Source organism: Caretta caretta, chromosome 24, assembly GCF_965140235.1.
Source record: "Caretta caretta isolate rCarCar2 chromosome 24, rCarCar1.hap1, whole genome shotgun sequence".
NCBI classification, from domain to species: Eukaryota; Metazoa; Chordata; order Testudines; family Cheloniidae; genus Caretta; species Caretta caretta.
Genome location: NC_134229.1, coordinates 14,108,102 through 14,132,963, shown reverse-complemented (window position 1 = coordinate 14,132,963; position 24,862 = coordinate 14,108,102). Strand labels below are relative to the sequence as shown.

At 49.2% G+C, this 24,862-nt stretch overlaps 1 protein-coding gene across 1 annotated transcript in view; it reads left to right on the top strand.

Annotated features, from left to right (window-relative positions):
• Window positions 1–7,538: 7,538 nt before the first annotated feature.
• LOC142070054 (IgGFc-binding protein-like) overlaps window positions 7,539–24,862 on the top strand; it is a 58,171-nt gene continuing 40,847 nt past the window's right edge. Inside the window, exons 1-9 of the mRNA XM_075123026.1 lie at window positions 7,539–7,823; window positions 8,675–9,248; window positions 14,341–14,918; window positions 15,407–15,977; window positions 16,690–17,288; window positions 21,043–21,616; window positions 21,852–22,045; window positions 22,480–22,621; window positions 24,511–24,839. Of these exons, the coding sequence (XP_074979127.1) occupies window positions 7,539–7,823; window positions 8,675–9,248; window positions 14,341–14,918; window positions 15,407–15,977; window positions 16,690–17,288; window positions 21,043–21,616; window positions 21,852–22,045; window positions 22,480–22,621; window positions 24,511–24,839 (3,846 nt within the window). The remainder of the gene's footprint in view (window positions 7,824–8,674; window positions 9,249–14,340; window positions 14,919–15,406; window positions 15,978–16,689; window positions 17,289–21,042; window positions 21,617–21,851; window positions 22,046–22,479; window positions 22,622–24,510; window positions 24,840–24,862) is intronic.

Genomic DNA, 24,862 nt, shown 5'->3' with positions numbered 1-24,862 from the left:
AGGCACCTGCCGCTACCAGCTCACGGCCCTGTGCAAGAAGGCGGAGGGACTGGTGGACTTTGAAGTCTACTTCCAGGAGAACAATACCGCTCCTCTACAGATCAAGGTTTATCAGACCAACCTCAGGGTCAGCAATCAATTCCCTGGGAAAGTCCTGGTGAGTGAATTATCTCTAGTCTCTCTAAAACATTTCTAGAAAGTCATCTGTGTCATCAACACAGGTTACAGACAGTGCATGGAAGGACTGTGAAATATAGAATGAATGGGAACTGGATTCTTCTACGAACAGGGAGCCGATGGAGATATTTAAGGATCGGGGTGCTGCCATTTCACTTGAGATGGGTCAGAAAGTGTCAGTAGCATCCAGTGTTTGTGGGAACCTGGGGAGCTGGGGCTCAGGTAGCACAGAGAGGAGGGAACTGCAATAGCCAAAGCCAGAGGTAATGAAAGTCTGGTTGGAGGATCCTGCCCAGTCTGGAGAGCTGAGATTCAGGCAGGTTGTAGGGAAGGGAGCAAGGCAGACTGGACAAAGAGTTAAACAGAGGTGGATTTTTATTATAGTTATGGGCTGGAGCTCTGTTCTGGAGTGAGAGGTTCCACCATGAGCGAGCGATGTTTCATATACTGAATGATTTGCACTTACAGATGAACGGTTTCCTGATTAACCTTCCCTTCAACCTCAATGATAAGAAAATCACTGTGTATAGAAAGGGCTGGGCCACAGTGATCCAGACAGACTTTGGTCTCACCGTTACCTATGCCGGGTGGTCAGGACGCATCACGGTCACTCTGCCAGTCACCTACACGGGAGCCGTGTGTGGTCTGTGTGGCAACTTCAACAGGGACAGGGAGGACGACTTGCTCATGAGGGATGGCACGCTGGCACCAAGCCCAGTCAGCTTTGGCCAGAGTTGGAAGGTGGGCGACCTCCCAGGATGCTCTGCAGTAACGATACCCCCATGTGCAAGTGTAGAGGCTATTGAAAAACAACAACAAGGTAGCAGAGGACAGTGTGGGATCATCCTAGACAAGAATGGCCCCTTCAGAGGATGTCACAGCGAAGTGGACCCCCATGGATTCTTCGTAGACTGCGTGTACGGCTATTGCGTCCTCAGTGGTCGGGAGAATAACGTCTGCCAGGCAGTTGCTGGCTATTCCGAGGCATGTCAGGAAGCTGGAGCTATGGTGCATCCCTGGAGGACGACAGAGTTCTGCTGTGAGTTGCCTCTGTCCACTACTGATTGCCCCATGGGGCTTGTTAGTTTTTGTTGGCTGGTAATTGTTGATCTAAATGCTCAGCTTATCCTGTTCTGCAGAATGTTTAAGTGACAAAGAAGCCCTCTCTCCAAACGATGGGTACAGTCATAGGAGCTGCCCCCTCACTATGCCCTATCAATGTGCTGCACCCCAGGCCAGAGAGGCACTGTTTGGGGATGTGATAGTCCATCCAGTCCTTGGCTTCCCTGCTGAGACTGGAAATAATCAGAGCTGGGAGTCAGTGGAGTCTTCGTAATTGAGATGTCGGTCCATTAGGAACTGGTGTGGGAAGCCACCAACTCATCTCCCATAAGCCATCATCTGGGAAGGAGTTTTAGGCACTAGTGCCCTGGACTCAAAGCAAAAAGCTAGTGGTGAAAAGCTCTACAGAACAATTCCAGGCCCATGAGCCCTCCACTCCCTACACCCTGATCTTGGACCAGATTAGAAGCCTAACCCTTGGAGAGAGATTGTCTATATCCCATTACCTGGTGTCTCTGGGGCACCCAATCCCCAGACCTGGGACCGAATTAGGAGGTTGCCCTTTTATTAATTAACCAAACTAAGGAAATAGAAAATTAGGCGCTTGAATGAAATTGCATATTCTGTGATGGTTCATTGCGCATATTGCTTAGGCACGATGTGACCTAACTCTTTGTTCTAATTACAGCTCCGTCCTGTCCCCCGAACAGTCACTATGAATTCTGCAGCAGCAGCTGCGATCTGACATGCAGCAACCTCTATGCCCCGGTGCAATGCACGACCCAGTGTAAGGAAGGCTGCGTGTGTGACGAGGGCTTTGTTCTCAGTGGTGACCACTGCGTCCCCTTTTCCCAGTGCGGATGCCTCCACAGGGGACTTTACTACCAGGCCGGGGAGACCTTCCACCCGAGCGGTTCATGCGAGGAGCAGTGCGTGTGTCTGGCTGGTGGGGAGGTTGTGTGTAAGGCATTTTCCTGCGGCACTGGTGAGGAATGCAGGGTGGTGGACGGCATCCAGAAATGCCACCCATTTGGATCTGCGACCTGTTCTGCCTCTGGCCATTCCCACTACCTCTCTTTCGACGGGGTCCCCTTTGACTTTCAAGGCACCTGCACCTACATCCTGGCCAAGACCTGCACCGATGCCAGTCACCTTACACCATTCTCTATCAGTGTAGAGAAAGAAGACTGGGGCAGCGGGAACGTCTCCATGGCCAAGGTGGTATCCATCCAGGTGTATGGGATCACACTCACCCTGCTGCAGAAGAAACAGGGGCTCATCATGGTAAGTCCTTCTCCAGATCTTCATTTAGATTGTTCTGTGTGTCCCTTTGTGGCCCGAGGTTTCTGCATGTGGCCTGCCTCCGCTTCCCCTCTTGGACTCCTCAACAACTCACAAAAGGCTTTTACAAATCCAATAGCAACAGCCCTCCCAAGGGTCTCATTCAAATAGGAGTTTTCACATACAGCCATTCACTTCCTTATCTGGCCATTCCCAGGCATTGCCTGACTGCCGTCTCACTCCCCTTCTTTCAGGTTTCTTTGTGGGAGCCTACTCACTGCCAGCAGCCTCTCTATTCCCCTCTTTCTCTCTGACAACTCTCTCTGCTGGACCAGGAGCCTGGCTTCTTCCTGCTTCTCTTAAATGGGATGTATATGATTCCTGCTCAGATGTGCCTACTTAGTAATAAGGGTTGGCTGGCCCCAGGCCCACTGAGGGGCAGGACACCCTGCTACAAGGTTCATATACCAGGCTCATCCACATGGTATTTAAGCCCCTCCCAGAAACACATTAAGCAACGTGACTAACATCTATCACATGTTTGTTCTCTCCTCCTCTCCCCAGGAAAGATGTGTGTGCAGTGGGGTGTTTTGTTGTGGATTTTTTTATAATGATAAATGTATACGCATGTTGCCATATATATATGTTGGAGAAAGGTGGTCTAAGAACGTACCTTGCACTTGGAAAGGAGGGTGGCCAGGTTAGTGAGGGTCCTTACTTCCTGAGATGGTTCATTCCCCAGACTTGGACCAAACTCCTAATAAAGCTTTATCTCTGGCAGAGACAAAGGTTATCCTTATTGATGTGATTTCCATTGTGCCAATGGAAGAAAGTTGTCAACCACAGTCTTCAACCTGGGGGTTTAATTCATCTTTTAGATAGCCTGGTCCCAGGCCATTGAGCGCCTTGGGATAAGGACTGAGGACTTGAACTGGATTCCTTGTTCTATGGGAAGCCAGGGGAGAGAGTGGAAGACAGGCTTAATGTGTACAGCAGCCAGTATTGCTGAGGAGGCATGCTGCAGAGTTGTGTAGCACTTGAATATTCCTAAGCGCTGAATGCTTCATGCCTGGGTATACCAGCTTGCAATATAGTCCAGCAGGGAAGCGACAAAGCCGTGAATGGTTGAAGCCAGGTCATCTTCTGTCAGAATGGGATGGAGTCTCCTACCCAGCTAGAAATGGTAGAAAGTGCTACTCAGGGATGCTGCTATGTCAAAGTATCTCTTGGGTGAGATGAGCATCCTCCAGCTCAGCTCCATCTTTGCCTCCCTTGTTGGTTATACCCCTATTTATGAGTATTAATTATTTGGTGAACCCCATCCACATACCTCACATTTTGCAAACATGGGGTAAAATTCCTCCCCATTATATCTCCGTTGGCCTCTGTGTTGAAGAATCTGTCCCATGGCATAGTGCCCTGTGAAGCCTGCAGTCTAATTTGGGGCAAATTGAACACAATGCATAGGAAATTGTTTGAGATAGGAGAGGGAGGGGAAGGAAGGAGGCATCACCAGGGAAGTGTGTTTTTAGGGGCCGAGGGGGGGAGATGGAGAAGAAGTAGGAGACTGTTCTGAGTCCAGGAGTTGGCATGAGAAGGAGCAGGCCAAACATGGGTTGAGGAGTTGGGGAAGATAGAGGAAGAGGATCAGGAGGGAGGGAGGTGCCTGGGAGATGAGATCAGAAATGTAGGCCAGGGTGACAATGTCAAGAGCTTGGAAGGTGAGGACAAACCATTGCAAAGTGAAATCGGGAGTCATGAGTCATTCTGGATTTAACCCATGGCGTCAGTGAGAACTGAATCTCAAAACTTGTCCATAGCCCCTACGCACGATGCAGTGTCCATCCTACCTGCTCATAGGGGAATGTGCTGTCTTTTCCAGGTGGACGGGGTATCCCACAATCTCCCCGTGATAATGGTCAATGGGCAGCTCCGAGCATATCAACACGGCACTAATGTCCTGGTGCAAACTGACTTTGGCCTCACTGTGAGCTACGACCTGGTTTACCAGGCCAGAGTCACCATCCCAGGGACCTACCAGGGCCAGACGTGTGGCCTGTGCGGGAACTACAATGGACAGCAGGACGAGGAGTTCCTGCTCCCCAGTGGCAGGAGAGTCCCTGATGTGGCAGCATTTGGCTCTGCTTGGGAAGTCGAGATCCCAGGAGCATCCTGTACAGACAGATGTGCTGGAAACAGCTGTTCAGTTTGCGAAGAGAAGAAGAAGGACGTCTTCAAAGGGCGCAACTACTGTGAGCTGCTCACAGACCCCAACGGCCCCTTCGTGGCCTGCCACGGCGCGGTCAGCCCCAGTGTGTATCAGAGCAACTGTCTGTACGATGTGTGCCTGGGAAACGGGGATGCACAGGTCCTGTGCCAGAGCATCCACAGCTACGTGACAGCCTGCCAAGAGGCGAAGGTCACAATCCAGCCCTGGAGGAGCGCCTCCTTCTGCGGTAAATGCACCCACAGTGTAGGAGCTCTGGGACGCACTGGGGAATGGAGGCGGTCAGTGTTACTGAGAATCTTGTTCCAGGCCTCTGGGCTTCTTCTGGAAGTCTTCTGGGTGGGAGCCAACAATCTCACGTTCCCTTAGAAAGGTGCCCTGTTCCTCTCCTCCCTGTCTTGCTGTCCTCTCCTTCATGTCAGTCCCTCTAGGCTGTGGTGTGAGATCTTTCCATCCATCCTTTATTTCTCTCTCTATTTAAGCTGTGAGCTGCCCTGTTAACAGCCACTACGAGGTCTGCGCCGACCTCTGCACCACCACCTGCTCTGGAGACATCATGGACTGCCCGGAGACCTGTGCTGAAGGCTGCCAGTGTGACGAGGGCTTCCTCTTCGACGGCCAGGGCTGTGTGACTCCAGAGAGCTGTGGGTGCTTTGAGCATGGGAGATATTACAAGGTACCACCTCAAGCAGTCTGGGTCTGATCTAAATTTTTTTCTCACATATCTTAATCTCTACACTAGACAGGAATAGGGTTTGCTATAGTGGATCAGAGTATTGGCCTATCCGGCCTGGCATCCCTGCTCTGTTAATGCCCAAAGCACCAAGAAAAGCAAGAAAATTTGATTCCCTTTGTCTGTTGTGGGGAAACTGAGGCACAGAGAGGGGCTGCTCATTAGACAGCCTCTCTTTTTAATGTTAAGAGAAATAATATTAGGAAACAATAGTTTTTCACACACCTTACCACACAGCTCTGAGTTTAGCACTGCCAGAAATTATTATAAATAACCATTTCCAGTTATATTTCCAGTCAGCCTCACCTCAGTCCCCGGAAAAATCATGGAGCAGGTCCTCAAGGATTCAATTTTGAAGCACTTAGAGGAGAGGAAAGTGATCAGGAACAGTCAGCATGGATTCACCAAGGGCAAGTCATGCCTGGCTAACCTAATTGCCTTCTATGATGAGCTAACTGGCTCTGTGGATAAGGGGAAAACATGTTCTTCCTTGACTTTAGCCAAGCTTTTGATACGATCTCCCAGAGTAGTCTTGCCAGCAAGTTAAAGAAGTATGGGCTGGATGAATGGACAATGAGGTGGATAGAAAGCTGGCTAGATCATCAGGCTCAGTGGGTAGTGATCAATGGCTCCATATCTAGCTGGCAGCCGGAATAAAGCTGAGTGTCCCAAGGGTTAGTCCTGGGGCTGGTTTTGTTCAGTATCTTCATGAATGATCTGAAGGATGGTGTGGATTGCACCCTCAGAAAGTTTGCAGATGACACAAAACTGGAAGGAGAGGTAGATATGCTGGAGGGTAGGGATAGGATACAGAGGGCCCTCGACAAATTAGGGGGTTCCAAAGAGGATGGATCTAGACTGTTCACAGTGGTAGCAGATGACAGAATGAGGAGTAATGGTCTTAAGTTGCAGTGGGGGAGGTTTAGGTTGGATATTAGGAAAAACTTTTTCACTAGGAGGGTGGTGAAGTACTGGAATGGGTTCCCTAGGGAGGTGGTGGAATCTCCTTCCTTTGAGGTTTTTAAGGTCAGGCTTGACAAAGCCCTGACTGGGATGATTTAGTTGGGGATTAGGTCCTGCTTTGAGCAGGCGGTTGGACTAGATGACCTCCTGAGGTCCCTTCCAACTCTGATGTTCTATCATTCTATGATTGCGTTATTTCCTCCTTCCCAAACATCCCATCAGCCCAGTGAGACAGTCCTGAGAAATGAGTGCCAGCAAAACTGCACCTGCGTTCCTGCCCGAGGGGTGACTTGCAAAGCTCACAGCTGCACCAGTGGAGAAAAATGCAAGATCGGAGACGGCGTCATGGACTGCATCAGCCAAGGTAAAGGAGAGTCACTGATTGAAACATGACCCGAGGGGTTATTGCACAAGGGGTGAGTAAAGTCATTTCAATTATGTCTCCTCACCCTTCTCACTCACTCTCTCTCTCCCCCTTTTATTTAGCCTGGAACCCTGACCCGTAATATTACAGAATTTTGACTTGAAAGATGGAAACAGTTGTTGGAAACACTCGTCTCTGCTGCATCCATCTTCTGATGTGCACAGCAGAGCCAAGTGGGCAGCTGTCAGGGGGCTGATCACACTCGTAGGTCTTCTCCCTGGCTGTAGCCTAGGAGCTGCTCTAAATTGGAGCCCACTGGCTGTGGGGGCCATCAGTCAGCTGGGCACTGTCAGTGTCCATCACATCCCAGCCACAATCCTTTGCCTGATCGATGCCGGCATCATGCCCAAAGGTGTTGAACCACCTCTGCCGCGCATTGTGGGGAAGGAGACACAGGATCTGGTTTTGCTGTTGTCACGCACATGCAGAGATTTCCTCAGCATGGGACTCGTGGGAGGTTTGTGAATGATGCAAAGGAAGTGTGTATGGGGATAGAGGAAGAGAGACAGAGGAGTGCATGGTGATAGATTGATATAACAATGCGTGTCGGGGGAGAGATAGACAGATGTTACTGATTAGTCTGCTGTTTGTCTTTCTATTGTCTTTCCCCACTAGATATTCCAAAGCCATCGTGCAGTGTGGTCCGCTGTAGGGAAGGAACTATTTGCAAGATGATAAATGAGCAGCCAAAGTGTGTGCCAGTCTCTCGGGGCACGTGCAGGGCCGGGGGATACTTTCATTACCGCACCTTCGATGGCCGGGCGTATGATTTCCATGGCAACTGCACCTACACGGTGGTCAAGACCTGCAGGGATGCCTCCAGCCTGCCCTCCTTCCATGTCATGGCCAAGAATGAGAACAGTGGGAACACACAGGTTTTCTACGTTGGGGTGGTGACTGTCCAGGTGGATGGAGTCACTGTCACAGCAGCCAGGGCTGAAGTCGGCTTTGTGTGGGTAAGTGCTGGGCGCGCAGGTGTGATTCTTTTACATATATATATATATATATATAAATAAAATTCTTCTTCTAAGAACCTGATTGATTTCAGTGTCCTGAAGTCAAGGGATCGGGTCTGTGCTCACATTACTAAGGCAACTGGTTGGTATTTATTTCTCAGTCCTCCCCAGGAAAGCGGGTGAAGGGGCTTGGGGGGATATTTTGGGGGGATAGGGATTCCAAGTGACCCTTTCCTGACTTTTTGGGGAAATCACTTGGTGGTGGCAGCAATACCATCCAAGGACCAGGAAAGGAATTTGTGCCTTTGGGAAGTTTTAACCTAAGGTGGTAGCATATAAGCTTAGAGGGTCTTTCATGCGGGTCCCCACATCTGTATCCCAGAGTTCAGAGAGGGAAGGGAACCCTGACAGGGCCAAATCACAATTTCCAGTGAATCTGGACACAAACTTTATCCAATTTTGGATTAAAACATCACATTAGATAGAGCTGGCCTGAGAAAGCTAATTCCACTGGCAGAAAGATTTCAATATTTTGAAAATTAGCTTAATTCCAATATGGAACGAAACTCATAAATTACTACATTTTCTATGAAGACGAATGGAGCCCCAGCTCCAGGTCAGTCCGCCCGGCGGGCTGCCGAGGAGCTGGTGACAGGAAAAAGAGACAGGTTTTGAAATTGGCCTTGTTTCCATCAGAACTCCTTGGAAAAGGAACAATCTTCTCAAACCCCTTTTGATGTTGATGAATTGGAAAATACTAGTGAAAAACTATATCAGAGTAGAGCTCCGTAGATAAGTGACAGACCTGTGCACTCGATTGTGACCTTTGCCCTTTCTTTCTCACTGCAAAGGTGAATAACACCAGGGCCCACTTACCCATCTCCCTGAACAATGGGACCCTTCGGCTCTATCAGAGCGGCACCTCCCTCGTCCTCCGCACCGACTTCAACCTCAGCATGTCCTATGACTGGAACAACCACGTGAGGGTCACCGTCCCTAATGACTTCTCCGACAGCCTGTGCGGCCTGTGTGGCAACTATAATGGGGACCCCTCCGATGACTTCGAGACCCCAGAGGGGGACCTGGCTCCCAGTGTCGCCGCCCTGGGGAAAAGCTGGGCAGTGGAAGATGAGGATCAGTTTTGCTGGCACGATTGCATTGGAGGTTGCAGGCCCTGTGCCGCCAGCATAGTCAGAAAGTACAAGGAAGAGGCCTCGTGTGGCCTGATAACCAAGGTCTCAGATGGGCCCTTCAGCCAGTGCCACTCCAAGGTGGATCCTACAGTCTACTTGGACAACTGCGTGTACGATCTGTGCCACAGCGACGGCTACAGGAAGGTCCTGTGTGAGGCCCTGAAGGCCTACGCGGATGCCTGCCAGCTGGAGGGGATCAGGATTGGGGAATGGAGACAGTTGGCCAGATGCCGTGAGTACAGATTTGTATGCCAAGGTCTATGGTCTGCTGGTTAGACCGGGAAGCCTGGGTTCTCATCACTCTTGAGTTCTAGCCCTGGTGTTGGGAGGGGGCGTGATCGAGTGGTTTGGGATTGAGCAGTGATTGGGAAATCAGGACTCTGGGTTCTGTTGTACCCACAGTACTTGTTTGTCCTTGGAATTGCTAAGGTGCCTGTCACTTGGAGTATCTAACGTCCACTGATTACACATGGGAGCGGTGGTAAAATGGTGACAGTTTAAGTCACTGATAAAATCATAGATTCTAAGGCAGTGGTTCTCAACCTATTTCCCATTGTGGGCCGCATATGCAGCTCTCTAGGTGTTATATGTGCTGCATCCACACACTATATATACTACCTGTATGGCCTAGAGGATGTCACATGGGCCACAGCGACCTGTGGACCTTGAGTTGAGAACCACTGCTCTAAGGTCCGAAGGGGCCATCATGTTAATCTAGTCTGACCTCTTGCACGTTGCAGCCCACAGAACCTCGCCCACCCACTCCTGTAACCGACCCCTAACCTCTGGCTGAGTGACGGATGTCCTCAAATCTTGATTTAAAGACTTCAAGTTACAGAATCTGCCATTTACACTGGTTTAAATCACCAAGTGACCTGTGGCTCAAGATGCAGCAGAAGGCAAATAATCCCTAGGGTCTCTGCAATCTGACTGGGGGTGGAAATTCCTTCCTGACCTCAAATATGGCAATCAGCTGGACCCTGATCATGGTGGGTGAGATACCTGGGAAAGAATTGTCTGTTGTAACTCAGAACCCTGCCCATCTAGTGTCCCATCACTGGCTGTTGGAGACATTGCTGCTACCACTCACAGATCAGCTACATGCCATTGTGGGCAGTCTCATCACACCATCGCTCCATAAACTTATCAAGCTCAGTCTGGAAGCCAGTAAGGTGTTTTGCCCTTATTGCTCCCCTTGGAATGCTGTTCTAGAACTTCACTCCTGTGATGGGTATCATCTAATTTCAAGGCTAAACTTGTTGATGACCAGTTGATGTCCATTTCTTTTTGTGTCAACATTGGTGCTTAATTTAAGTAACTCCTCTCCCTCTCTGGTGTTTATCCCTCTTATGTATTTATAGAGAGCAATCATATCTCCCTTCAGCCTTCTTTTGGTTAGGCTAAACAAGCCAAGCTCTTTGAGTCTTGTCTCATAAGGTAGGTTTTCCATTCCTTGGATCATCCTAGTCGCCCTTCTCTGCATGTGTTCTGGTTTGTATTAATTTTTCTTAAACATGGGAGACCAGAATGGCACACAGTATTCCAGATGAGGTCTCACCGGTGCCTTGTATAATGGTACTAACACTTCCCTGTCGCTACTGACAATACCTCTCCTGATGCATCCTAGGACTGCATTAGCCTTTTTTTCCCCACAGCTGCATCACATTGGTGGCTCTTAGCCATCCTGTGATCAACCAATACACCTAGGTCTTTCTCCTCTTCTGTCACTTCCAACTGATAGATCCCCAGCTTAGAAGAAAAATTCTTGTTGTTAGTTCCTAAATGCATGACTGTGCACTTTGCACTATTAAATTTCATCCCATTTCTATTACTCCAGTTTTCAAGGTCATCCAGATCTTCTCGTATGGTATTCCGGTCCTCCTCCGTATTGGTAATACCTCCCAACTCTGTGTCATCTGCAAATTTTGTTAGCACACTCCTACTTTTTGTGCCAATGTCACTAATAAAAATGTTAAATAAGATTGATCCCAAAACCAATCCCTGAGGAACTCCACTATTAACCTTCCTCCAGCCTGACAATTCACTTTTCAGTATGGCCTGTTGTAGTCTCTCCTTTAACCAGTTGCTTATCCACCTTAGAATTCTCATATTAATCCCCATCTTCTCCAATTTAAGTAATAATTTCCCATGTGGACCTGTATCAAATGCCTTACTGAAATTCAGGTACGTAAGATCTACTGCATTTCCTTTATCTAAAAAATCAGTTATCTCCTCAAAGAAGGAGATCAGGTTGGTCGGGCATGATCTACATTTTGTAAAACCATGTATTTATCCCAATTACCATTTACCTCTGTTTCCTTAACTGCTTTCTCTTTCAAAGACCTGCATACAACTGAGGTCAAACTAACAGGCCTGTAGTTTCCTGGATCACTTTTCTCCCTTTCTTAAAAATAGGACCAATATTAGAAATTCTCCCCCAAGTTTACAGATTCATTAAAAATCCTTGCTCTTGGGCTTGCAATTTCATGTGCCAGTTGCCTTAATATTCTTGGATGGAGATTATCCAGGCCCCACGATTTAGTCCCATTAAGCTTTTTGAGTTTGATTTCCACCTCAGATACCATAATTTCTATTTCCATATACTTGTTCACATTAGCTAGGCTGCCACTTCCCCTAAACTCGTCATTACTCTTACTAAAAACTGAGGCAAAGTATTCTTTTAGGTGTTGGGCCATACCTGGATTATCTTTAATCTCCACCCCATCCTCAGTGCTTAGTGGTCCCACTTTTGTGTCCAACTTTGGGCCCCCCAGTACAGACAGGATGTGGACAAATTGGAGAGAGTCCAGCAGAGGGCAATGAAAATGACCAGGGAGCTGGGGCACATGACTTACGAGGAGAGGCTGAGGGAACTGAGCTTGTTTAGTCTGCAGAAGAGAACAGTGCGGGGGGATTTGATAGCAGCCTTTAACTACCTGAAGGGGGGTTCTAAAAAGGACGGAGCTCGGCTGTTCTCGGTGGTGGCAGATGACAGAACAGGGAGCAATGGTCTCAAGTTGCAGTGCGGGAGGTCTAGGTTGGATATTAGGAAACGCTATTTCACTAGGGGGTGGTGAAGCACTGGAATGGGTTCCTAGGGAGGTGGTGGAACCTCCATCCTTAGAGGTTTTTAAGGCCCTGGCTGGGATGATTTAGTTGGTGTTGGTCCTGCGTGGCGCAGGGGATTAGACTCCATGATATCCTGAGGTCTCTTTCAATGCTAATCTTCTATGATTCTATTATTCTTCTTTCCTTTTTATTTATATGGCTATAGAAAATTTTACTCTTGGTTATAATTTCCTTTACAAGGTCCAACTTTGCTTGGCTTTTGGCAATTCTCACTTTATCCCTACACCTTCTGACCTTCAAGAGGTAGCTTTCCTTCCTGATCCATCCCTTCTTCCATTCCTTGTTGGCTTTCTGCTTTCTCTTAACCACCAGTTTGAGACGTTTACTCATCCAGCTTGGTCTGCAACCCTTCCCTATGGATTTTTCCCCCTTGCTTGGAATGCAGGCTTCAGATTGTTTCTGAAACTCCAAGCCTCCTCCACATTCAATCCTTGAGTTCTTCGGTCCAGTCTACTTCCTGGACCCTAACTAATTCCATTATTTTTTTTTTTAAAGTTTGCCCTTTTGAAATCAAGGATCCTAGTTGCAGATCTATTTTGTTTAAACTGAATGAGTTCATGATCACTTGAACCCAGGTTGTCCCCTACCACCAGTTCTTCTACAAGGTCCTCACTACTCACCAAATGTAAAATGCCATCACATCTTGTTGGTTCAGTGAGTATTTGGTGAAGAAATCTGTCAGCTATCCCATCCAGGAAAATCTGGGCCATACTGTTTTTGGTAGCATTTTTCCTCCAATCTATATCTGGGAAGTTAAAATCTCCTATAATCACACAATTCCCAATAGTATTTGTGACAAGTTTAGTCACAGAGATCACCTTGGGACTGTCACCTGATGTGCTGAAATTACTTCTGAGCCCATTTTCCCTACCAGCTTGGGACTCCATAACCCTGCCTTGTTGAGCCAGACACACTAGCCTGCTGCAACACAGACCCAGGGTCTGGGCCACGCCCCCAAAGCTGCACACTTTAACTAAAAACAGCTCAACAGGTTACCTGTCTCCAGCAGCCAAATACCCAGCTCCCAATGGGATCCAAACCCCAAATAAATCTGTTTTACTCTGTATACAGCTTATACGGATTAAATTTGTAAATTGTTCACCCTCTATATCACTGATAGAGAGATATGCACAGCTGTTTGCTCCCCCAGGTATTAATCACTTACTCTGGGTTTATTAATAAACAAAAATGATTTTTATTAGGAATAAAAAGTAGGATTTAAGTGGTTTCAAGTAATAGACAGAACAAAGTAAGTGAAAAAGCAAAATAAAACAAAAAACGCAAGTCTAAGCCTAATACATTAAGAAACTGATTATCGGTAATATCTCACCCTCAAAGATGTTCCAGTAAGCTTCTTTCACTGACTACACTCCTTCCTAGTCTAGGCCCAAACCTTTCCACTGGTACAGTCTTTGTTAGATCCAGCAGACATCTCAGGTGGTAAGCAGGGGTTTTCTCATGACTGGTCCCCTTTATCCTGCTCTACCCCCGTTTATAGCTTTGGCACAAGGCGGGAATCTTTTGTCTCTCTGGGTCCCCACCCCTCCTTCTAAATGGAAAAGTACCAGATTTAAGATGGATTTCATCATCAGGTGACATGGTCGCAAGTCACTGTAAGACCCCTAGTACCCATTCCCCATGGGCTGGCTCACAGGTACACAAGAAGGCTTTCAAGTAACTAAATCCATTTACAACTGATTGTTGCTGGAGCACCCTTAATGGCCTCCACTTAATATGTTTACCTCAGTGATACAAGTTTATATTTTATTCTCCTAACTCCAGATCTAGAAATAATACAGGCAAACAATTAGGATGAACACACTTAGTAGATTACAAGCTTACATTACAACCTAATGACACCATACAAGGGGCATTTAGCATACAGCCTATTCCAGATATGTCATATTCTTAAGCACACTTCCACAAAGCATATGGAGTGCAACATCACAGTGTTTATTTAATTAAACACATCAAAGAGGTATCTATCCAGTATCCACTCTTCTTAAAAATGGACCTTACCCTGCAAGGTGCTGAGCACCTCCTGCAACGTGCTGAGCACCCTCTGTTCCTGTTGAGGTCACCAGAATTCAAGGGCTCTCGTAGCCCCACAAGATGCATCCCCCTCTGTCTATTTTAAATACTGTTTTTGCTTGGAGAGAATTTGCTGCTAAATCTGTGGGTCCTTCACTCCCCAGCCATGGCGTGCCCCCTGGAGAACAGCCAGTACCAGCTCTGTGGAACAGCCTGCCCAGCCACGTGTGTGGACCAGTCAGCCCCTAGCAGCTGCCAAGACCCCTGTGTGGAAAGCTGCCAGTGCAAGGACGGTTTTGTGCTGAGCCAGGGCAAATGCATCCCCAAGAGCAGCTGTGGGTGTCAGTTTGAGGGGCGTCCCTATGCCCCCAATGTGAGTTTCTGGGTCGATGAGGCATGTGGGACACGGTGCATGTGCAATGCAGCCACTAGACAAGTCGAATGTGCAGCCGGTACGTGCAAACACTCAGAGAGGTGCGGGCTAGTGAACGGCGTACGAGGCTGTTACCCCTCCAGCTACGCCACCTGCTCCGTGACAAGGAATCTGCACTACACCACCTTTGATGGACAGAGATACGACTTCCAAGGCACCTGCCGCTACCAGCTCACGGCCCTGTGCAAGAAGGCGGAGGGACTGGTGGACTTTGAAGTCTACTTCCAGGAGAACAATACCGCTCCTCTACAGATCAAGGTTTATCAGACCAACCTCAGGGTCAGCAATCAATTCCCTGGGAAAGTCCTGGTGAGTGAATTATCTCTAGTCTCTCTAAAACATTTCTAGAAAGTCATCTGTGTCATCAACACAGGTTACAGACAGTGCATGGAAGGACTGTGAAATATAGAATGAATGGGAACTGGATTCTTCTACGAACAGGGAGCCGATGGAGATATTTAAGGATCGGGGTGCTGCCATTTCACTTGAGATGGGTCAGAAAGTGTCAGTAGCATCCAGTGTTTGTGGGAACCTGGGGAGCTGGGGCTCAGGTAGCACAGAGAGGAGGGAACTGCAATAGCCAAAGTCAGAGGTAATGAAAGTCTGGTTGGAGGATCCTGCCCAGTCTGGAGAGCTGAGATTCAGGCAGGTTGTAGGGAAGGGAGCAAGGCAGACTGGACAAAGAGTTAAACAGAGGTGGATTTTTATTATAGTTATGGGCTGGAGCTCTGTTCTGGAGTGAGAGGTTCCACCATGAGCGAGCGATGTTTCATATACTGAATGATTTGCACTTACAGATGAACGGTTTCCTGATTAACCTTCCCTTCAACCTCAATGATAAGAAAATCACTGTGTATAGAAAGGGCTGGGCCACAGTGATCCAGACAGACTTTGGTCTCACCGTTACCTATGCCGGGTGGTCAGGACGCATCACGGTCACTCTGCCAGTCACCTACACGGGAGCCGTGTGTGGTCTGTGTGGCAACTTCAACAGGGACAGGGAGGACGACTTGCTCATGAGGGATGGCACGCTGGCACCAAGCCCAGTCAGCTTTGGCCAGAGTTGGAAGGTGGGCGACCTCCCAGGATGCTCTGCAGTAACGATACCCCCATGTGCAAGTGTAGAGGCTATTGAAAAACAACAACAAGGTAGCAGAGGACAGTGTGGGATCATCCTAGACAAGAATGGCCCCTTCAGAGGATGTCACAGCGAAGTGGACCCCCATGGATTCTTCGTAGACTGCGTGTACGGCTATTGCGTCCTCAGTGGTCGGGAGAATAACGTCTGCCAGGCAGTTGCTGGCTATTCCGAGGCATGTCAGGAAGCTGGAGCTATGGTGCATCCCTGGAGGACGACAAAGTTCTGCTGTGAGTTGCCTCTGTCCACTACCGATTGCCCCATGGGGCTTGTTATTTTTTGTTGGCTGGTAGTTGTTGATCTAAATGCTCAGCTTATCCTGTTCTGCAGAATGTTTAAGTGACAAAGAAACCCTCTCTCCAAACGATGGGTGCAGTCATAGGAGCTGCCCCCTCACCATGCCCTATCAATGTGCTGCACCCCAGGCCAGAGAGGCACGGTTTGGGGATGTAATAGTCCATCCAGTCCTTGGCTTCCCTGCTGAGACTGGAAATAATCAGAGCTGGGAGTCAGTGGAGTCTTCGTAATTGAGATGTCGGTCCATTAGGAACTGGTGTGGGAAGCCACCAACTCATCTCCCATAAGCCATCATCTGGGAAGGAGTTTTAGGCACTAGTGCCCTGGACTCAAAGCAAAAAGCTAGTGGTGAAAAGCTCTACAGAACAATTCCAGGCCCATGAGCCCTCCACTCCCTACACCCTGATCTTGGACCAGATTAGAAGCCTAACCCTTGGAGAGAGATTGTCTATATCCCATTACCTGGTGTCTCTGGGGCACCCAATCCCCAGACCTGGGACCGAATTAGAGAGGTTGCCCTTTTATTGATTAACCAAATTAAGGAAATAGAAAATTACGCGCTTGAATGAAATTGCATGTTCTGTGATGGTTCATTGCGCATATTGCTTAGGCACGATGAGACCTTACTCTTTGTTCTAATTACAGCTCCGTCCTGTCCCCCGAACAGTCACTACGAATTCTGCAGCAGCAGCAGCTGTGATCTGACATGCAGCAACCTCTATGCCCCGGTGCAATGCACGACCCAGTGTAAGGAAGGCTGCGTGTGTGACGAGGGCTTTGTTCTCAGTGGTGACCTCTGCGTCCCCTTTTCCCAGTGCGGATGCCTCCACAGGGGACTTTACTACCAGGCCGGGGAGACCTTCCACCCGAGCGGTTCATGCGAGGAGCAGTGCGTGTGTCTGGCTGGTGGGGAGGTTGTGTGTAAGGCATTCTCCTGCGGTTCTGGTGAGGAATGCGGGGTCGTGGATGGCATTCAGAAATGTCACCCATTTGGATCTGTGACCTGTTCTGCCTCTGGCCATCCCCACTACCTCTCTTTCGACGGGGTCCCCTTTGACTTCCAAGGCACCTGCACCTACATCCTGGCCAAGACCTGCACTGATGCTAGTCACCTTACACCATTCACTATCAGTGTGGAGAAAGAAGACTGGGTCACCAGGAATGTGTCCATGGCCAAGCTGGTGTCCATCCAGGTGTATGGGATCACACTCACCCTGCTGCAAAGCAAACAGGGGCTCATCATGGTAAGTCCTTCTCCAGATCCTCATTTAGATCATTTTATATTCCTTTTGAGCAGGAGAGATTCTCTTCTGTTCTATACTAGTTTGTCCCCTCATGGCCAGAGGTCACTCTACAGGTGAACTGCCTCAATTTACCCTCTTGGGCCTCTGAATGTATCTTACAAATTCTAATAATAGCAGCCCTCCTAGGGGTCTGGTTTGTTAAATTAACACACATTATGAATAAAGTTTTCACATCCACCCATTTACCTCTTTATGTGGTCACTCCTAGGCTTTTCCTGCCTGTCTTCTCACTTCCCAAGTTGCAGGTTTGCCTGCTGGAGCGTACTGGTCTGTAGCAGCCTCTGCACTCTCTTCTGTTTTCCCTGAGAACTCTTTGTGCTGGACCATCAGCCTGGCTTCCACCATCTGCTCTTATAGGGGAATCATGTGATTGGTGCTCAGGTGTGCATACTTAGTAATAAGGGTAGGCTGGCCTCAAGCCGCTAGCCCTTAAGGGGCAAGCCACCCTGTTACAAGGTTCTTATTCCATGCTCATCACTGGAGTATTTGAGCCTCTTCCAGTCATACACTTAGCAATGTGACTCACTTCTGTCTCCTATTTGTTCTCTCCTCCTCTCCCCAGAGGAAGTTCTGTGTTCAGTGGGGTGTTTTGTTGTGGATTTTTCTTAAAAATGTTAAATATACACGTATGTTGCTATATATACATGTTGGAGAAGGGAGGACAAAGAAATGCAACTTGCACTTGGAGCAGAAGGTGGGGAGATTTACAATGGTTCTTAGTTCCAGGTGCAGTTCATTCCCCAGTCTTGGACCAGTGCCTAATAATGCTCTGTCATTTGCAGAGACAAAGTTTAACCTTATTGCAGAGATTTCCATTGTCCCTTAGGAGAAGTTATCAGCCATATTTAGCCCTTCTGCCAGGTGGAGTGGGCAGCAGTAAGGGCCAGGTTCAATATCTAGGGGTTTCTCCTCACAATACAAAACAGAACCGGCTTGAGCCCCTGCCCAGTAACCAGGGAAAATTAAACACCACCCCTGAGTACCTCTAAGAGGCAATACTTCCCCTCTGTCAAATAAAAAGGGAAAAGGACCCAGCATGAATTTGGAAAACACACAAGCACGATTTGAAAGCATGTGACCATGAGCAAACACCCAACCCAAAGTACACTGGGCAGTGCATTTTGCCTCCCTTTTTCACCTTTTAGTGTTTAAGTAAGACAACAAACGTTCCTTTTTTAACACATCACGCCCCTGTCCTCCACTGTGTCTCACTCACAGTTGCTGTCCTTGGTCAGTGAAGACCCAGAGTTCAGAGGTGTGTTCACATGAGTGCACCTCCCACCCCCAGGGGGGAAGTGTCCATCAATACCTCTACTGCTGCAGCCGCGGAGGCTCACAGTTGCTGCCATTCACTCTGCCACCACTGGCTGCTATGCCATCGGCCGCTGCCCCGCTGGTTACTCTGCCACCCCGCTGCCACCGCACCCTGCTCCCCGCTGCCGTCGCACATTCTGAGGTCCCACCGCTTGAGCCAGCTCTCAGTGATTCCGGAGGGTACCAGGGAACCTCACTGCTCGGGCAGGATGTACAGCCTCTTACACTGCACCCCTGTCTGACGCACCGGCGCCAGATTTTCAAAGTGCCCCAGGCTCCACCCCCACTCCACCTGTTCCCCAAGGCCCCCCCACCCCACCTCTTCCCACCCAGTTCCACTCCCTCCCCCCAGCATTCTGCATCCTCGCTCCTCCCTCCCAGCCTCCTGCAGAACACACAACAGCTGTTCGCGGCGGGTGGGTGGCGCGGGGAGAGAGGGGGAGGCACTGATCTGTGGGGCCTACCAATGGAAGGGAGGCAGTGGGAGAGGGAGGGTATTTGGCTGCCAGTGGGTGCTAAGCACCCACCATTTTTTCCCCATGGGCACTCCAGCCTCGGAGCACCCACGGAGTCGGCACCTATGGTCCCACACCAGATCTAAGGCTCAGCGTCTGGTTACCAGTGATTTCAGCTCTAGCGATGATTGAACAATACAGCGGAGAGTCAAATGCTGTCTAGGACTCTCACCGTTCTTTCACTGGGATCTGGCCTCTCTACACCCTGCTTAGCAAATGAGCTTCAGTTTAGGGGAAACTCCTCAATCAGTCAGGCCTGGGTAAGTACCGTTCTGCTCATACAATCAGGATAACCTGATAATCATTACCCCTCCACTCAAATTTAAAAATATTATTAAAGCAGATGTTAAAAAAATTATATAATACACAGGTTAAGAAAAGAGTGTCTGTACAAGTGATTTGTAACCCAACACCAGCCAAAATTGAGCACTTGGGCAAAGCAGCCCCCTCTACTGAATACCTAGACGGAGTAGGTGTGTTTATGCAAATACCATGTGTTCCTGGAGTCCTTTCCCAAAGCTCATTCAGACCCTGCTTACACATGGTTTTCATCCCTGAAGTGTAGCTGATCTTTTAGATACCCTGGGCTCAGGCCATTGAGTACCTTGAAGATAAGGACAGAGAACTTCAGCACTCTCTGGAAAGCCAGCGTAGGGACAGGTTTGATGTCTTCACAGCAGCTGGTGTTGCTGAGGAGATGTGTTGCAGAGGAGTGTACCAGCAGAAGTTTTCTAAGTGCCAAGGGCTTCATGTCTGGTTATATCCCACTGCTGTAATCATGTCAAGAGTTGACAAAAGCATGAGTAACTGAGGACAAGTCATCATCCAGGCAGATGGGACTGAGTCTCATAGCCGACAGGAGATGGTGGAGAGCATTACTCATGGATGCTGCTATGTGAGAGCTTCTTGTGGGCACAGGGAGCATCCTCCAGCTCAGCTCCATCTTCTCTGCTTCCATTCCTGGTTCATAACTCATGGGTTTTTAGGGGAGGGAGGACCTGGACAAGAAGTAGGAGATAGTTCTGAGTGTAGGTGTGGGCATAAAGCAGAGCTGCAGGCCAAATGTGGGTGAAGGAGATGGGGATGGTAAAGAGAGAGGATCAGGGAGGAGGTGGGTGGTTAGCAAAAGGGGAGCAGAGAGGTAGGCCGGGTGACGAGCTTGGAACATATGGACAAGAAGTTTCCCCTTGAAGATTTGTCTCCATTTTTTCTAACCTGGGTATTGACTTTGAACTTGAACTCTCCTTCTCCTCCTAAACCTCCTCTTGCTGCAAATCTGCCAGTTGGCAATGGCATCATTATCCTTCTCTGCCACTGTTTGTACCCAGCCTGTGCTGAAACCCTTCCTCGGGCCTCCATCTCCTCTCCCCTTGACTCTGTGGGTCTCATCAGCGCAGCAGGATGGGAACAGATCGGTGGGGAGTGATTCGAGTGGGAATAGTGGTGCTGATGATCTCTGAGGACCTAACAAAAATCACATTACACTTGCAAAAGGGGAACAACTGAGATGCGGTGAAGTCAGCTCCCAAACAGGTGCAGACGAAGAGCCGGGTAAGGAAATGGAGGGAGTGGGGAAGAGAAAGGATCAGGAATGAGGTGAGGGGCAGAGAGAGATGTGGGCCAGCGTGATCATGTGATACAGTGATCAGGGCTTTTACTGCCTAATTTATTGCAGGCCTGGAACCAGATTCTGATCTCAGTGGCACTGGCGTAAATCTGGAGTTATTCTAAAGTGAGATCTGGAGTCATACTGGATTTACGCTACAAGTGTCAGTGAGAACAGAATCTCAAAACTCACTGCCCATAACCCAAACCTTACAGTATCCACTCCCCACAGCTCACACAAGATGCTCTGTCTCTCCCAGGTGGACGGGGTGTCCCACAACCTGCCTGTGATTGTGGCCGATGGGCGGCTCCGGGCATATCAGCACGGCGGGAACGTACTGGTGCAAACTGACTTTGGCCTCACTGTGAGCTACGACCTGGTTTACCAGGCCAGAGTCACAGTCCCGGGGAGCTACCATGGCCGGATGTGCGGCCTGTGCGGGAACTACAAAGGGCAGCATGATGATGAGTTCCTGTTCCCTGATGGCAGGGTGGCCCCTGACACTGCATCCTTCGGGTCTGCCTGGGAAGTTCAGATCCCAGAGGCATCCTGTACAGACAACTGTGCTGGGAACAGCTGTCCGGTCTGTGAGGAGGAGAGGAAAGATGTCTTCAAAGAGCACAACAACTGCGGGCTGCTCACAGCCCCTGACGGCCCCTTCACCGCCTGCCACGGCGCGGTCAGCCCCAGCGTGTATTTCAGCAACTGCCTGTATGATGTGTGCCTGGGCAACGGGGACTCCCAGGTCCTGTGCCAGAGCATCCACAGCTACGTGACGGCCTGCCAAGAGGCCAAGGTCATCATCCAGCCGTGGAGGAGCGCCTCCTTCTGCCGTAAGTGCTGTGATGCTGATGGAGCTCTGGGACACACTGGGGACAGTCATAATTTCAAGGCACCTCATTCCAAACCTCTGGGTTTCTTCAGAAATTCTTCTGGATGGAAACCAACCTTAAATAAGTGTCCTTGTCCTCTCCTCCCAGCCCAGCTCTCCTCCCCTTCATGTCTCTGTACCTCTGGTTCATGGGGTGAGATCTTTCCTGCCCTAAATTAATTCTCTCTCTATTTAAGCTCTGACCTGCCCAACCAACAGCCACTACGAGGTCTGTGCCGACCTCTGCACCACCACCTGCTCTGGAGACATCATGGACTGCCCGGAGACCTGTGCTGAAGGCTGCCAGTGTGACGACGGCTTCCTCTTCGACGGCCAGGGCTGTGTGACTCTGGAGACCTGTGGGTGCTTTGAGCGTGGAAGATACTACAAGGTACCGCCACATCTTAATCCCTACAAGAGCCAGGAATAGGATTAGCTATAGTGGATCAGAGCTTTGGCCCATCCGCCTTGGCATCCCCACTCTGCTAGTACTCAATGCCCAAAGATCCAAGAAAGGCAAGATTATTTAATTCCCTTTGTCCGTTGTAGGGAAACTGTGGCACAGAGAGGGGCAGTGACTTGCTCACGGACCCATAGTGAGTCAGGAGAAGATGGGAGGTTAAAACCTAGATGCTATTTCTGGCCCTTGGCCCAGTGCTGAGCCCACAAGACAGCCTTTCTCTTTAACATTAAGAGCAAATAATAGAACAGATGTTTTCACACACATCCCCCCACATTTCTGGGCTAAGCACTGACAGAAATGATTATAAATAATATTTTCCCCATTACATTGTGTTATTTCCCCTTTTCCAAACATCCCCTCAGGCCAGAGAGATCATCCTGACAAACAAGTGCCAGCAGAGCTGCACCTGCGTTCCTGCCCGAGGGGTGACCTGCAAAGCCCACAACTGCACCAGAGAAGAAACCTGCCAGATCAGAGCCGGTATCATGGGCTGCATCAGCAAAGGTGAAGGAGAGTCACTCTTTGACATATGCCCCGAGGGGTTACTGTGGGTGGAATAACTGAGGTAGGGATGGGAGAAACCAGTTTACCACAGATTATTTATTAAGCTTATTTTTTCTCAAGAAATACCCTTCTGCTAACTAACCAGCCTGATCCTGCTTAGCTAATCATAGACAGAGATAGCCAGTTTGCAATTCAGCAAGAAGTATGATTGTTACAGAGGTTCCCAGGGTGCAACCTGGACTGTGGGACTGCTGAGCCCTCTGTCCAACCTGGGGTATCCCTCTCACTGTGTTGCTGTTGGCAAGCTACAAACCTCTGGCGGGTCTACACTTACACAGACATCCACAGGCCGGGGCACACCTAACCGAGTTACATAAATGCTTCTCCTAGCCATTCATGAACCAACAATAGGGAGGCTCCAGCCTATTCCCCCCAGATCCCCAGAACTGTGCCATCTTGCCTTGGTCAGAAGCCTGACCAGTGTAAGTTCATTACCCTGTCTGCCCCTCCTTCGCTGTGGAGAGGACACACACTAGCCTTTATAAACTGAGCTGGTGGACTTCAGAGTGAAGCAGCATAAGAACTGAATTGTGGGGAATTAGGAGGGGAGGGATATCTCTGAGATGAACTTTTCCTCCCACGGGAGTCACAGGCGCTTAGCACCTCTTAGCGTTTGACCATTAGCACGTGCAGCTCTCATTGATTTATGGACTGAATTCCCTCTCCCAATGGAATCACTGGGAGTTAGCCAATGACAGGGGTGCTGGAACAGTTTTTACAGTGGAGATGCTGAGATCCATTGAACCAAACTAAACGTTACATACACTGGAATCCACTTCAAGCCAGGAGGTGCAGCAGCACCCCCAGCGCTCCTAGTTCCAGCACCTATGGCTAATGACTTCCGTGCCATAGCAATGCATTATTGAGGGTGTTCAGCACTTTGCTGGATCAGAGCCATAGGCATTTGTGCATATGCATAACTTTAAGCATGTGTGTAGCCTCATTGATTTCAACTGAACTAACTTGATTAAGTGTTTCGATAGAGTGGAACCAGAGCTTCCAGCAAATCAAGTGCCATTGAGTATCCCGGGTTTCCCAATTTCTCAAAGTCCTCTGGCTAGTGTGACAAGGTTCCTCCTCTACCTTGGTGGGTCTTGTGCTTATTGGCGGATTTGCTCACCTTGGAGCTTCACGGCAGTCCTTAGTTTGGCCGTTTTCGTGAACCCACAGTCCAGGTCAACTCTTCCTGTGTCTGACCAGGAGCTGGGAGGTTTGGGGGAACCCAGGCCCACCCTCTACTCTGGGTTCCAGCCCAGGGCCCTGTGGAATGCAGCTGTCCAGAGTGCCTCCTGGAACAGCTGTGTGATAGCTACAACTCCCTGGGCTACTTCCCCACGGCCTGCTCCCAACACCTTCTTTATCCTCACCTTCCTTCAGGTGTCTGATAATGCTTGTACTCCTCAGACCTCCAACACTATGCGTTCTCACTCTCAGCTCCTAGCTCCTCTTGCTCCCAGCTCCTTACACAAACTGAAGTGAGCTCCTGTTTAAACCCAGGTGGCCTGATTAGCCTGCCTTAATTGATTCTAGCAGCTTCTTGATTGGCTGCAGGTGTTCTAATCAGCCTGTCTGTCTTAATTGTCTCCAGAAGGTTCCTGATTGTTCTGGAACCTTCCCTGTTACCTTACCCAGGGAAAAGGGACCTACTTAACCTGGGGCTAATATATCTGCCTTCTATTACTCTCCTGTAGCCATCTGGCCCAACCCTGTCACACTAGCTCAGCTGGTTCTGCATGAATGCTGTGCCCATGATGGGGCTGGATCTCCCAGCCTAGACACTGGACTTGAGTTCCCTACCCTGTTGATATGACTGGCTTTTCTCCTTTCAGATCCCTGCAAAGCCTTGAAATGCCGGATCAAGGAGACATGCAAAATTGAAGATGGCCAAGAGGCATGTGTTCCTGACTACGCTGGAATCTGCCTGGGCTCAGGGGATGCACAGTACCAAACTTTTGATGGCCTGAAGTTTGACTTGCAGGGCACCTGCAAGTACACCATCGCAAAGTACTGTGGCAGCGACCCTACCCTGGAGCCCTTCACCATTGATGAGAAGAACAACAATAGGGGGAACCAGGATATATCCTTTTGGCAGGTGACCAATGTCTACGTCTATGGGTACAACATCTCCATCTATAAGAGGGAAGTTGGCAAAGTCCGGGTGAGTTTCCCAGCTCAGGGCTC